We start from the raw sequence: 14,588 nt of genomic DNA on the forward strand, positions 1-14,588 counted from the left end.
TCAGGATTACCTCAAACATGAGAGTATCCTAATCCATATTAACCACATATGATATGATTTACCTGAAAAGCAGAGTAGATGAAATAGAACTGAATAATGTTCTATAAGCTATGAACAAACAATACTCAACAAGCTATATTAACAAAAAAAGAGACTCAGATGAATATGGATAACTAAATAAATTCTTCGAAACAAGACTTTCAGTATTTAATTTCACTGTCCAAATTCTACAGAAGCATATTCAGTTACATTAACAAAAATTTTACATTATAATTGTAGGTTAATAATGCTAAATACAAAAGCTTGACAAAACATTCGAGGCCATTATGATGGAGCCTTCAGCTAAACAACAATTCACAACTTTGCCAACAATAGAGGCTACTGTCTCTTTTCCACAAACAAATGAAGAATGTCAGTTAGCACCAGCAACCATCAGCATATGAAGTGAGTGGTAACTCCCATCATTTTCCATTTGGCATGTAAGAAAAGAAACCTAATGGGAGAGTTTGCAGGTCTTCACATCCTTCATCACAGAAAGAATTCTGAACAAAGTGTTTGTATCACTAGAATTAACAGGGAACTTGAATAAACTTTTCTTGATGAGCATCATTTCTATATTTTTACATATATCATTTACTAATAATTACATTGTAAGTAAAGCAACAATATCCACATTAACAAAAGATCGGATCATCTTTGAGATTCTGAACAATTATGCTAGATCTTCACTTGCATATTGGGCATCTCATTTGTTGAAGCAAGGTGTTAGTTGTACATACCACTGTTATAAGTTTGTTCAGCTATGCATGAGTACTTCAGACAGTCTTTTTCCTCTAGCCAATGGAAATGCTTGTGTCAACGTTTTATTGGAAATTACATATGAACTGGACACAAAAAGACAGCCGTGATTCGCATGAACTCATCCAGAAACCACATGCTGGGAAGTGGGACCCCAAAATAAATCAAGTTTTGAGAGAGGTAAATACACAAAGGCAGGAGCTATATGTTCATACTATGAACAACACATTGAAAAGTTGACAAACCTAAAAACTATGGTCATGTCTTGACTGGCGTAACTCCATCAGTTTGTTTCTCCACATGGCTACAAAATAATCAGTTTAAAATCATTCCGAGAAACAGCAGCATTCACTATGTGACAAAAGTGAAGCAGAGATATGTATATATTTACATGATCAAATAAGTACTAATGTGATAATAAAAACCAGTGCTCTTCTGAAGTACCTGCATCATTGTATCTTTCCTCTTCAACAGCTAAATTCATATTTCTCAAAAGATGAAGCTCCTCAGACAGTGAATCTGGACCATCAGCAGGACTGGAGAGAATATAACCCATGCTTAACAGAAGAAAAGCAGATGACACTAATATTAGGACCTCAAAACATAAAGCAATTTTAATACCTGTCAAGGGATACATCATAATTAGGCTTCCTACCACGCACCCTTCCACCATAACTAATTCTGATAGCATCTTTGAAGACAATTTGTTTATTTACATGAATTGGAGCCTGTTTAGGACAAATTTACAACCAAATCAACACCATTTAAGAAATATTAACATTCAAACTGACACATGATAATAGGTCTAGAAAATCAGATACATGAGAGACAATTGGTGGAGAAAGAGAATGCTCAAGCGGGAGGTGCCAGGTTTCCAGAAATTTCCGAGGAAAGAATAACTATCTGACCAGTGCACTTATGATTATAATTCAACTAATAATAAATGAGTGCCACTAAAGCTATGAATTATCCAAAAAGGACGCTAAATTTTGTTGATTCATCTTTGCAAAGCAATTAAATATATGGCCTTTGCAAATATAATAAAGTATACATGTTAACAGGCAACATAACAAAGCATATATTCATTTAATTTTTACAAAAAGCTGAAACCTAGCTCTTGCCACAGTAAGTTATGTTCGTCAAGCTAAGTAGTTTTAGTGCTCAATGGCAAAGTACAGAAACCAACAACTTCCTTATGGATAAGGAGGTTTGTTATTCTGTTGATCTTGGTGGAGTGAGATTCCAAGGAGACTACATAGCGTGGCACCAGAGGCCTCCAAGCCAAAAAGGAAAAAAAAAAAAAAAAAAAATTAATAGAAGTTGCGTGGCCAAGGCATGTAAACAAATACCTGGCATCTGTTCGCGACATTTATGGCATCAGAGGGCCGAGCATCCACACTTAGAATTTCATCTTCCCCTGGCTGCAGATTTTAGAAGTTCCATGTTACATGACTAAGAATTTTATAAATTTGTTGTACAAAGATAATTAAAGCATATAGTCCACACTTTTAGAATCACCTTACTAAAATATACTCTTGCAAAATAAGTATTAACCACTCTCTCTGTAATTCTCACCATTTTAACCTGAAATGAATAGAAATAATTACTTTATAAAACTGATGCACTTTAGAGTTCATAATTCACTGCATTTAAGAATGTAATAAACTGCATTTAATTCTCCGCAGCAAAGTAAATCTTTGAAAGTAATACTTTCAAAGTTCATTCTTTTTTTTTTCTTTTTCTATAAGGTAACAACTACTAGCTGGGACTGAGTAGCAATAATAGAGAAAGGAACCAACAATATAAGCCCTAAACATATCCTATATGAATAATAAAATATAGTTCCATACTTCATAGCCAAGTTTTTGAACCAAATTTCTCAGAAGCTGAAACTGGTCCGGACATTCCTGCAGCAAAACAACACGTCTTGATGTCATGATAAATAAACAAACAACAAAACTAATGACAACCATTATAAATTACCCCATTATCATCTCCTCCCTTGAAGGTATCTATAAGTTTCTCAATGGCGAATTCTCCTGCATTAAAATCCAATTAAAGTTAGTTACTTGCAGATTTGACAACAGAGAAATGGTGCAGGTACTAATTACCATACCAACAATAATAGGTAGCAAGAAGTCTCCATCACAAGAAACTTTAAGAAACATAGTTGGGCTTTGAAAGCGACGAAGAAACTCATGTCCTCTAAAACTCAGATCAGGTCTTGATTCCTTGAACGGGTTCCATTTACCAGGAAACTGCCATCTCATATCTTCTTGAAATCCTTGCCTACGCATACGATAATGCAAGAGAGTTTCTGCACAAGTTGAAACAATATAAAGTGAGGAGCAAAAAAAAAAAAAAAAAAGCGTAAGATCCATTCAAGTGTTTCATATCTAAATTAATACAAGATTAAACTATAAGATATTTTAGATTCTTCATTGCATTCCACTAGAATGGGTTAATTTAATTCTTGCAATTAATTTTTTAAATAGCAAGAAACATTCATAAACTTAAAATTCTCCTCCTTTGCATAATTTAATTAATCTGAAACTCACCCATTGATATATTAAATAAAGTTACATATATAGAGAACACAATAGACTAAGAGAGAGACCTGAAATGAGAAGGGAAGCTTGGAGAAAGTCATGATCGTTGGCATCAAAGGCATTGGTGGATCGGTCACCATCGGAGGAGCTTCCACGAGATGATTTACAAGAAATAAGGATTGATTTACGACTACAACCGCTGCCGCGACAATGTAACCTTAAGCTTCGTTTGAAACCAAATTGAACTGACAAGTACCCACTTGGATTCTGAATCAAACCACCACCATTACCACCACCAACCCCACCACCAATGGCATTCATCTGATCTCTTAAAACCCAGAAACCAGTCACTGAACGGACATGGAATTGAGCTCCGAGCATCGTGATTTCGTCTTTAAGGATTAAAACAACAAAAGGAAAGAAATAAGCGGTACTAAAGCAAATGGGTCACCTAAGCTTGAGCTACAAAGAAACAGAACAGAAACAGGGAGAGAAGTAATTGAATTTAAGACAAATTGTATTGTCAATTGATGACTTAATAATGGCAAAAACAAAAAAAAAAAAAAAAAAAAAATTGATGTGTTAATGAGAGAGGCTAAAACCATTTCTGTATTTCCAATTTTGGTTTTTTATAAATAAATATTAATAAAGGGATTAAATTAAATTAAATACTAATATAGTGATATTGGGTTTCTTGATTATGGTTGATTACCAAGGAGATATGCTTAACTTGTATCGGATTGAGAAATTAATTGGTTGATAATATAAAATATAAAATATTCTTACTTTATCCAAATTTGTTCATATTGCTGGATTAGTGAAATATCCTATGGGTATGTTCTTTGTGTTTTGTCTCAATATATTCAGTAATTAATTGACTGATTTGACGTGTCGGATAAGTTTTTTTATCTTTTTAATACAATTAATTAATATTTTGATTAACAATAGTCTGGTAATAAGCATAGATTCTTCCTTTTCTGGTTAATCACAGTTGGCTGCAAAATGCTTTAAATTATTTGAAATAAAAATAATTTTAAATTAGGGAGTATATTCGTAGGATTGATGGATGAAAATAGTAATTATATTAAAAATAGATTTGATTATGTTACATTATATTTTATCATCAATCTCAATTTTAGTGCATGTAGTTTGATTTTGAAACGAAAGTGTTTGATTTCATGATTATGTTTAACTGGATAAGTTAGATGTTTAATTTGTGTTTGTTTGGAACACATTCTGAAGCTGGCCCGGGAGTTTGGGATTCTATACCACCTCCTTTTCTACTTGATTTCTTGATTTCATAATAAAATATTTCCCATTTTAACTTCAAAAAAAAAAAAAAAAATTTGTGTTTGTTTGGTCCTCAAGATGTATCATTTAATCTATCAAAATGGATTATCTCCATTTGCAATATATGGTTTCTCATTCATAAAAAGTAAAATAAATCGAAAAAATGTCATGAGTTACATAATATTAATAATAGCTTTTGTGATAAGAGGAAATTTAAATTGAAACTTTCGGTGAAGATTTAACTTTTATAATGAAAAGAATTTGAAGCGAGACCTCTCACTCCTGTTATCTTTTACAAAACACGAAAAAATCAATTTAGACCATCATAAATTATATCATAGTTACTATCCGCATCAATTTTCCTTACAAATTTCGGTTAATCAAGCCAAAAATGGAAATAATATTTGACCATTAACTAAATGTTCACATATCATAATTACAAAATTACATCCTAAAACCTACCCATTTTACAATAACAAGCAGGTTTGAAAAGCAGTCTCCTCCTTTCTCACTATGCTTTGCTTTCTTTAACATCAACCTGCCTATGGCATGACTGAACTTACAACTTTCACCAACTTCATTTGGGCAGATGCTCCTCCAAATCTAGATCAAGGCAAAATCTATCTCACCGCTGGCAAAGCAGTTGGTTTCTTAGGGAATTGCTTCAGCAGCTTGATAAGTTCATAAGTCCTTGTGCGTCTCCCCGAGTAGAGGCAAAGATCGAGCGGGGTTAAACCATCCTAGGACCCAAAAAAAATACAAAATAAAAAAGATTTGTCATGCATTAGTAACTTGCAACGTATAATTAATATAATTAAAATCAATCATTCATCACATACATTACAGGTGCATCAATTTAGAAACAAAAAAATGTCATGCTTAATTATGAGCAACAAAAAATTGCCCTTCTATCATATAAAGCATCAAAAGCACTACAAATTTCTGCTTCCACAGCATGTTTGTATGATAATCAAGAAACATTCAACTAAATCAATTCAACTAATTTCATAATGATCTTTTAGCCTCTTCATAGGTTTCGATGGCTTGAGACTGGAGGGGATCAAGTTCAGCTCACCACACAGCCCTGTACTTGCTATCAACCCCCCCCCCCCCCCTTCCCCTTTTCCGGGTGTTGGAGTGAATCAGGGAGGTGTTCAAAAGACATGCAGAGCAAATTGGGCAGGGTGTTTAAATAACAGAACACAGAATCAGAGAAAGTAACAGAAAAGCAAAATGCTGTACAATCAGTCTAAATAGAATTGAACCGTTCCAAATTGGTTGCCACTACCATAAATCTCCAAGCCATTTGCAAAATAACATAAATCAACAAAAAACGAAAATTCAATAAAATATAAATTAGAAAATAGAATTGATAAAAGTATGCGGAAGATTAAGTTAGTTAATAATTGGAGGAAACATGAGAAATAGTCCCGTTTATGGTATCTGGGTGACTGGCTAATCATCCATAGGGAAACTGAAAATAATGCAAAGATGAGCTAAAATTCCATTGCAAAATGGCTGAAAAATTGTGGATGGTCGTCATTTAAAACCATGAAGGCCAAGTTTTGAAAACTTGAATGCCTATTTTATGGGAGAACTACAATCTGAGTATTGGGCAACTGGCAATGGCTGATTTTAAAATATATGAAGACTGAAACCACAAAAAAACTAGAACTTAAGCATCAGAGCCAAGTTATAAAACAGAGACAGTAAAAAAAATTCCATTGAAAACAAGCCCCTTGCCCTGGAATCAGTATATATTAACCTGGTTTTTTAATGTCTTATCAGCTCCTTTTATTAATAAAAGCTTTACTATATCAGTTCTCTGGCCTTGAACAGCAACATGTAATGGTGTCCATCCATCCTAAAAAGATCGAAACAAGAGTGTTGAGTTATTGACTGATGAAACATCAAAATCTAAAGAGAAAATGCAAAATGTAGAACCAACCATACTTTGTCCTGAAGATTTATATCAACATTATATAACAGAAGAAGTTTAATAGCAGGAATAGATGCTGTCTGGACAGCATGATGCATCAAGGAAGCTCCATCCTGTTATCAGTAAGGAAGAAAGAAAGGTAAAATTAATATTTAATAAAACTGAACTCGTAAATAAGATGAGCGATATTGATGTCAATATCAGGGCTGCAAAAATTTACAACCAACAATGTTGTCTGACATCAACAACAATGCTGTAATGCAGACAGAGTACAAATATAACTACTGTGAATCAGTAGCCAACACTAAATAAATCATATCATAGAAAAAGAGGCACCAGCTAAACCAACAAAAGAAACATCCACAATGAAGATGGGAAGGAACTTGGTAATGTACCCCAGATTAAAGAAAATATAATAGATAAAATTAGATCACCATGATAATAATAACTAATAAAGCAACATGTTTCTGCAGCATATTTAACAAACAAGCCTCATTAACAAACTACGAATGAAATAAAATAAGACAATGTACATTTCCAAATTTTAAGTCAGGTACCTAGTACACAGATAAAGTTGACAACAAAATACAAGAACAGATTCAAAATGTTCAGATCAGAACATGAAACAATTGCATATCTTTAACTGATAATACATGAACTTAAAATTTTAAAATAGCAAAAACTTGTCTACTTACTGAATCTAGAACAAAAGGATTTGCCGATTCTCTCAAAAGATAGCTGGTAATTGCTTGCTTTTTGCAAATTATTGCTTTGTGAAGTGCAGTCAAACCATCCTGAAGAGAATTTAGTCATGCAAAGCTCAAAACAAGAGCAAACATAAAACTCTTGTGCAAATAATTTCCTAAAATGACATAATGAAAGACAAACTAAATGATGGTGGAATTCCATTAATCAGCAAGTGATATTCTACGTACCAAATTCACAGCATTGATATCAACATTATGTTTCAACAAAGCATCCATAAGGTAGAATTCTCCTGATGCCGCAAGTGTATGCAACGGTAACCATTTGCTCTACAAAGAATTTCACTAAAATCAGGAATAAATGAAGTTTTAACCTCATTTAAAAGCACATCCTTTGAAGGCTAGTTCTACCAAGTACTAGTTTTGCAACAAATATAAGCTCACATAATGTATGACCAACTGCAAACACTTCAAAAGTATATACAACAATAGCAAAAAGGGAGAAAGGAAATGGTAGTACAAATTGCATCAGCTATAGTTAACTATTAAATTCATTACCCATATAATATTAACAACAAAAGTACACAAAAGTAAAGATAAAAATTGGGGGGAAAACAAAAGTGAACTCACAGAGGTAGCAGCTGCTAAATCAGGTATCTTCTTATTTAGCAAAACCTTTTCTTCTTTAGTGAACAACTTGCGAGGCCCTATTTATTCAACGAAGGGCAACAGACGATTCATTTGAAAGCTTAAAAACCAAAACAGCAAAAGTTGAATTAAAAAGAAAAGAAAGCAATAATACCTTCAGATTTCTTTGCACCAGGCTCATAATTCCCACTATTAAAGAACTCAGTAACATCATCGAAACCTTTCCCATAAACTGCCCATCTCGGATTCTTAGGCGCCACTCGTTCAATGCTACTCTTTTCCATTTCAATCTTCTCTTCTTCCTCCTTTACAATTAAATTCGAAGGATTATCAAGAACAAGTGGTTTCAATTGAGCCAATTTAGCTTCTTTATAAGCCTGATACTCCTCCAAATTAACTTTCCTTATAGGAAGTAACCCTTTCTTCTTCTTTTCAACCCGACTATTGAATTCCATTTCTTGGGCAATCTTCCGCCTCTCTTTCTTTGTAATGTTAATTTCCGCTTGCACTTCTCTCCATTTATCAGGAACCAAATTCTCTGTTTCAATTTCAACTTCATTCTTTTTGTTCTTCTTGCTTTTGGGATTACGTTTTCTTGAATCAAAATCGTTATTAACGTAAGCGTTGAAGTTAGTTTCTAGATATGGGTCTTCAAATATGCCTTCTTCGAAGACCAGACAGTCTCCAATGTCACTGTCGTCTTCAAAGTCACCGTTTTGGAGAGGAAAAGATGAGGATTGAAGAGAAGGTGAAAAGGAGTAGAATTTTTGTGGGCATTTTAAGGTGTGAATTGATAAGAGCTTACAAGATGAAGAGAGATAGAGAGGGAACAGTACTTTGGGGTTTTGTGGGTTTAGCAGAGAAGGAAGAGACATTTTCTCTCTGCAACTTCTCTAACATGGACATGGAGATTTTGATTGTCGTTTATATAGCTACTTGTGACTTGTGAGGGCTGGATTAACCCAAACAATTTATCAAATACAGCCCAAAACCAAAAATTGATAATCAATATAGGAGTAATATTTTTGTTTTATTTTGAGGCTTCGTTTATTAGTGGAAAACATTTTTTTAAAAAATTTTTCGCAATTTTTAGTATTTTTTAATTAAAAAAGTATACTATTTTTAAGACAAATAGTTTTTCATTTCTTCCAAATAAAAGTTATTTTTAAACATTGACAAAACTTTCGTTAATAGAAAAGTGCCCACGTGTTTTAATCCACCAATTATTGATATTATTGCTATTATTACTAATGTCCAATGTCAAAACAACTACTTCATTCATCCCAAATAATATTTTACTTTTTATTTTCACACAGATTAAATAGTAATTATTATGATTACAAGACAATTTTATTCATATAACTTTTTTATTATCACATGAGCAATTATTATATTAAAATAATAAGTAAGAATTGACGAGGAAGATAAAATTTAATAATGATATAACAAACATTCTAAGAATTAACTATAATGTAAAAAGAGAATGTAGACTATATTTAAAAACAAACTAAAAAAAAAAAAGATAAACTATATTTTTTAGACAGAAAAAGTATTTTTTTTTAGATGTCAAAACAACTATAAATCATCCTCGACTTGCACATTTTTGTAATTTATAAAGTATAATATTCATATTTTGCAATAAATTTCAATATTATAATCAAATAACAAAAACTAAGCCATTTGAAAAACGTTTTCTAATTATAATTTTCCACAAAATAAATGGAAGTCAATTGTAATTCCTTTTTAAAAACTACAGTCTTAACTTTGTCTATGCGAGCTTAGCTAAATATCATCTGTCCCATGCCTCAAGAAAGAAGAGGGCTATGGCAGATTCACAGCCAATACAATTTTATATCAGTTGGATAGTTGGAAGATAGGCTTGTTAGAGACTAGCCAAAACTTTATAGAAAAACAACCTCCAAATTAAGGGATAGTTGGAAGATAGGCTTGTTAGCGATTAACCAAAACTTAAAATTAAGGGATAATTGGAAGTTAGGCTTGTTAGCAATTAACCAAAACTTAAAATTATAAAAAAAGTAACCTCGAAATTAAAGATATATTCAGCAAAATTAGTTGTTTTGATAATTATTATCTATTTTAGTAGCATTTATTTGAGTACTAAAAGCTAAACTTTATACGAGTTCATAAAATATTACTTTAACCTCTAAAAACTAATTCAAACGCTATGCTACCGAATACTCATAAAACGCTAAAAACTAATTCAAACACTATGTATTCAAATATTATAAAAAAAATAGCGTTGAGCATCTAGACAAAACTATTGCCGAACACAGCCAAGTGTTTAATCTAAGCAATCATCAAAAGCTAAATTAACTGTAAATATAAATATGTTCAAAACAAGTAATATACTAGTGGCTAGACAAATTCGCTATCTTTTATCATACAGTCGAATCAGCATTTGCAACAACAATAAAAATGCAAGGAAAACACAAATAACCCATTCACTCAAAGCAAGTTTGTCACGGTTTCATAAACTGTTAAACCACAGTTCAGTAGCAACACACGACACAAACAATTAGTAATTACCTAGCCTTACAAACAAACAAAATCATCTGCTCAAGTCCATAAGCATTACATGATTACACCATAGCCTCACCTAGAGCCATGATAAGGTGGAGAGTAGGGAGATCTAGACCTATCCCTCCTTGATCTTCCAGCATAGGGTGAGTGCCTAGGAGAATAATCATGACCCCCACGATAAGGAGAGCGCCTTGGAGACCTACGATACTCATCACGGCCACGATCACGGTACCTCCCACGATCGCCTCGGTAACCTGCACAAATGCAGAAGGGGGGAAGGGAATTAGAATGCTCACTTTTAAGTTATGTACTGATAGAGAAGTTTCTTCTGGTGGAACATGGAGAATCCAAACTTACCATAATCTCTATTACTTTTCAGTCCCAGATAGTGTCCAGGTGTTGGAGTTCTTGCCCGCTTTCTCCGTGACTGAAAGGAAAATAAATCATCTTAATTCTTCAAATCACAATGATAAATATTTGGATTGAACAAAGCAAGCAATTATTCTAGTTATGCATAGAACAAATAATTCATGGTCAAACATCTCCGCACACATACAAATGTCCATTTGTCCACAAATCATATTAAGTGATATCTTTACTAGGGAATGTCCAAGAGAAAGGAGGTAAACAAGCTACCAAAGAAAATGAAGAAAACAACCGGGCATAGGTGACCAGTGTTCATTAACTAAGTGCCAGGTATTATGAAATACCATAAGCCTGATTAGAAAGTTGTTGGTAATGTCCTTGATTAGTTGAGAGTAGAAATTGAATGCTGTTGGTAATATCCGTTGATTAGTTGAGAGTTGAAATTGAATGCTGAGGTAGTATAGTTGTTGAACAAAATAGTTGATATGTTTAGTTGATCACAAACATTTGAAAGCTGTTTAAGCTGGCGATTGATCAAGCTGTTTCACTAAGTTGACAGTTGACATGGATGAACTGATCATCTTTGATTGCTGCCAACATAGCTGACGCAATATCTTCTGAATATAACCAGAAAACCTTCAAGTTAAGAAGAAAGATTCAATCAAAACTGACTTGTGCTTAACACCAAGGTATTATCACTTACCTTCTCTACTGTTATATATCTGCCCTCTAGAACTGATTGGTTGAGATGCTTAACACAACGGTTTGCAGCCTCAACGTTGTCCATCGTAACAAAAGCAAAACCACGAGAAATGCGTGTGCGGGGCTCCACAACAAGAAAGCATGAAGCAACCTAACAAATAAAAAAACTTATTATTGATACAAGATTGATTATAGCAATCCTGAAGAAGAATAATCACATCATACATAGTTTTGAATATTATACTAGAAAACCCAACCTTTCCCTCCTTAGAGAAATGTTCTTCTAAGTCCCTTTCTGTGACCCTTGTAGATAGACCAGTGACATACAGTGTGTTTCCAGGATTTATGGCATCAGGTCTGCGATATAATTTCCAAAGTGAAGAGAGTTAATGAGAAATCCAACACAGAACCAAACACCATAAAGGCACATGTAGCAACCCAAAAATACTACAAGTCACTGTTACAAGAGTGAGAAACTGATGATTACAAAAACTATGCTCGCAACTAACCTGCCACGACTTCTGGATCTTGATCTGAAGAGGAGCATCACCATCCATGTACAGAACCAAAAAAAATATGTTGAATACAACAAAAGTACTAAAATAAAGAGAAGCAACGCTACTTGTACGAACAAAAAAAATAGAATGTTAAAGTTACAATACCTTCCACGACTTCGGGACCGTGATCTATGCCTTGGCCGGGATAAAGATCTAGATCTGGACCTGGACCTTGCCCTTGACCTGGATCTTGACCTAGACCTTGATTGTTCTCTCCAAGGGGAAAGAGATCGTGAATTCCTGATATATCCGTAGAGGGAAAAAAAACACTGTAGTGAAGGCTACATAAAATAAATTGTTGTTTAAAGTTAAAAGTAACATGATAAGGGCTCTAAATACTGAAATTTACACAATAAACATTTATTCCAAACACCCTTTACACCTCTACAACATTTGGAGTTCCCATATATTTTCAATCTCCACAAAAAATGGTGGTCCAGAACCCCAAAGAATAAGAGACATAAAATAACCTAAAAGCTAAGAAAACCTAATAAAGGTTTGCTCCATCCGAATGGGAACAAGTGTTCAGCACCCAGAACCTTCTGAACAGATAATAGACTTAAAATTTAAAATCAATTCCTCTAAAACCGAAGTTGCACATAAATACAGCAACATTGCAAAAGAATGATTTGCAGCCAAAAGTCGTAGTCACCCCCCTACAGCTCAAATCTACAGTAGATCTATGAAACCAAACAAAAATAACTTCAATGGCATAACCACAGCTAAAACCCAAAAATTTCTGTCTCTCGCAAGTTAGATTAACATTCAATTCAGAATCTAAAAAAATTTCATTCCGTCGATAATCAATTCTCCAAAATATAAAACCCTAATTTATCGAGAAAAATGCTCAAAGCAAACGAGATATCTAAATTTCTTTCCAATCACAATAGAGAAAAACAATGATAATAAGAAAAGAAAAGAAAAGAAAAGAAAAGATTGAGCTTCAATAAAGAGAGAATTGAATCCGAGACCGAGCTCTAACCTTTTGCCAGGAGAATCCGCCTGCCAAATAATCAAATACACTGTCGCTTAGATACTGAGACGCAACTGAGACGCAACAGGTAATAACCATTAAAAATAACAGAGACAGAGAGAGAACTCACCATTTTGACGCTAACAGAAGGAATCGGAAAAGCAAAGCTTAATTAGGGATTTGAACAAGACGGAGGCTGCAGGTCGAGATTTTTTGTCTTTATATAAAAATGAATTGTTTCGTGTTTGAGCGAATATATTTCACATTTCACATGGCAACTAAACGACACCGTCTCGTTTGTTTTTGACACAATGAAATGCAAAAGTGTAACTTCAATAATTAATAAATTTTTATTCCGCGTGAGCAAAGAAAATAATAGAATTTTCGATATCATCCTTAATAAAAATAGTTTTAATTATAGTCAATTAGAATATTATATTTCATTAGTTAATTAGATATATTTATAAAAATAATTTTTTAAAATAAATAAATATAAATAATTAAGCATTTTAAATATTTTGAGGACTTGAATTTCATTAGTTAAAAATAAAGATAATTTAATTTTAATTGATTATATTAATTTTCTGTTTGAATCTAAATTGTATTGGAAAGTTTAATCTGATTAAATTAATAAAAAATTTATTTCTCGACGAATAAGGTTTTTTTCCTTTGAATCATCAACTATAAGGTGAAAGTTGATAGTTCACAGAGCTCGACTTTTTAGTCTTTTAAAATTAATTTATCAATTTATCCAAATATCAATTAAATTATTTATACTATTTTATATTATTTCATATATGTAAATCTATTATGTGATAATATATTGGCAACTCCACTACATTGCACAAAATTGATAGTAATAATTTGAGTTTACTAAATAATTTGAGTTTTTAATAATTGATAAATTAAGAAATTAAATTATTGATGAATTGAGTTTTTCAATTAAGTTTTTTATAAATTGATTTAAAAATTTTATTACTATATTATTTTAATATTATTATTTTAATATATTATCCTAACTTAATTTTTAATGTTTGATTAATTAGGATGTTAATTTTTTTTTAAATATTATTATCCTAATTTAAAAATCTACACGTATATAAATGTGGGAATAGAGATGAATAATAGAATTTTCAATAGTGCTCTTAATGAAATTTTGAATATCTTAAAATAACATTACTCATGACATTAGAAAATTATATTTTATTAGTTGATTAAATATAATTTATTAAAATTATTTTTAAATAAACACACGTAGATAGTTAAAATTTTAAGTTTTATCTTTTTATAAATTTATTTTTTAATAAATATATATAATGAGAGATTTGAAACTATTTATATTTTATTTTTTAAATTTATTTAAAATATTTGATTCTATTTTTATTATAATTTAAAATTTTTTATTTAGGAGAGAGATAAAAAAAGAAAAAAGTATTTTTTATAATTTTTTATTTTTGATTGGATGTATTTTTTAAAAAATAAATTTTCAAATAGAATATACATAACTAATCTTTAAAAATT

The 14,588-nt window shown here is 32.0% G+C and overlaps 3 protein-coding genes across 7 annotated transcripts; all 3 read right to left on the reverse strand.

The window, feature by feature from the left end:
- Positions 1-182: 182 nt before the first annotated feature.
- On the reverse strand, positions 183-3,879 carry LOC105628516 (Wound-responsive family protein). 5 transcript variants are annotated; one of them, XR_002283686.3, is made up of 11 exons: positions 3,416-3,878; positions 2,915-3,115; positions 2,782-2,837; positions 2,649-2,705; positions 2,317-2,382; positions 2,148-2,219; positions 1,420-1,526; positions 1,243-1,334; positions 1,044-1,102; positions 780-884; positions 183-542 (listed from the first exon to the last, which is right to left on the reverse strand). XR_002283686.3 is itself a non-coding variant. In XM_012209936.4 (10 exons), exons 1-9 carry the CDS (start codon positions 3,726-3,728, stop codon positions 1,044-1,046), a joined length of 1,023 nt encoding a protein of 340 aa, XP_012065326.1. In that variant the 5' UTR covers positions 3,729-3,879; the 3' UTR covers positions 183-937. The 5 variants fall into 5 exon arrangements, 3 of the variants coding, with proteins under 3 accessions (XP_012065326.1, XP_012065325.1, XP_012065324.1); XR_001046567.4 differs by having other exon boundaries at positions 780-1,102; positions 3,416-3,879; XM_012209936.4 differs by having other exon boundaries at positions 183-937; positions 3,416-3,879.
- Positions 3,880-4,868: 989 nt separating this feature from the next.
- AKRP (ankyrin repeat protein) lies at positions 4,869-8,879 on the reverse strand. The gene is made up of 7 exons (XM_012209933.4): positions 8,083-8,879; positions 7,911-7,987; positions 7,512-7,610; positions 7,272-7,370; positions 6,591-6,689; positions 6,403-6,501; positions 4,869-5,377 (listed from the first exon to the last, which is right to left on the reverse strand). The coding sequence occupies exons 1-7, from the start codon at positions 8,801-8,803 to the stop codon at positions 5,258-5,260; spliced, it is 1,314 nt and encodes a 437-aa protein (XP_012065323.1). The 5' UTR covers positions 8,804-8,879; the 3' UTR covers positions 4,869-5,257.
- Positions 8,880-10,365: 1,486 nt separating this feature from the next.
- Positions 10,366-13,329, reverse strand: LOC105628513 (RNA-binding (RRM/RBD/RNP motifs) family protein). Its single transcript, XM_012209932.4, has 8 exons — positions 13,198-13,329; positions 13,077-13,096; positions 12,200-12,334; positions 12,047-12,070; positions 11,795-11,894; positions 11,539-11,688; positions 10,827-10,896; positions 10,366-10,723 (listed from the first exon to the last, which is right to left on the reverse strand). Exons 1-8 carry the CDS (start codon positions 13,198-13,200, stop codon positions 10,542-10,544), a joined length of 684 nt encoding a protein of 227 aa, XP_012065322.1. The 5' UTR covers positions 13,201-13,329; the 3' UTR covers positions 10,366-10,541.
- Between the last annotated feature and the right edge of the window lie 1,259 nt (positions 13,330-14,588).

This window comes from Jatropha curcas, chromosome 4 (assembly GCF_041381405.1).
Source record: "Jatropha curcas cultivar XTBG-Jc1 chromosome 4, XTBG_Jcur_1.0, whole genome shotgun sequence".
NCBI lineage: Eukaryota > Viridiplantae > Streptophyta > Magnoliopsida > Malpighiales > Euphorbiaceae > Jatropha > Jatropha curcas.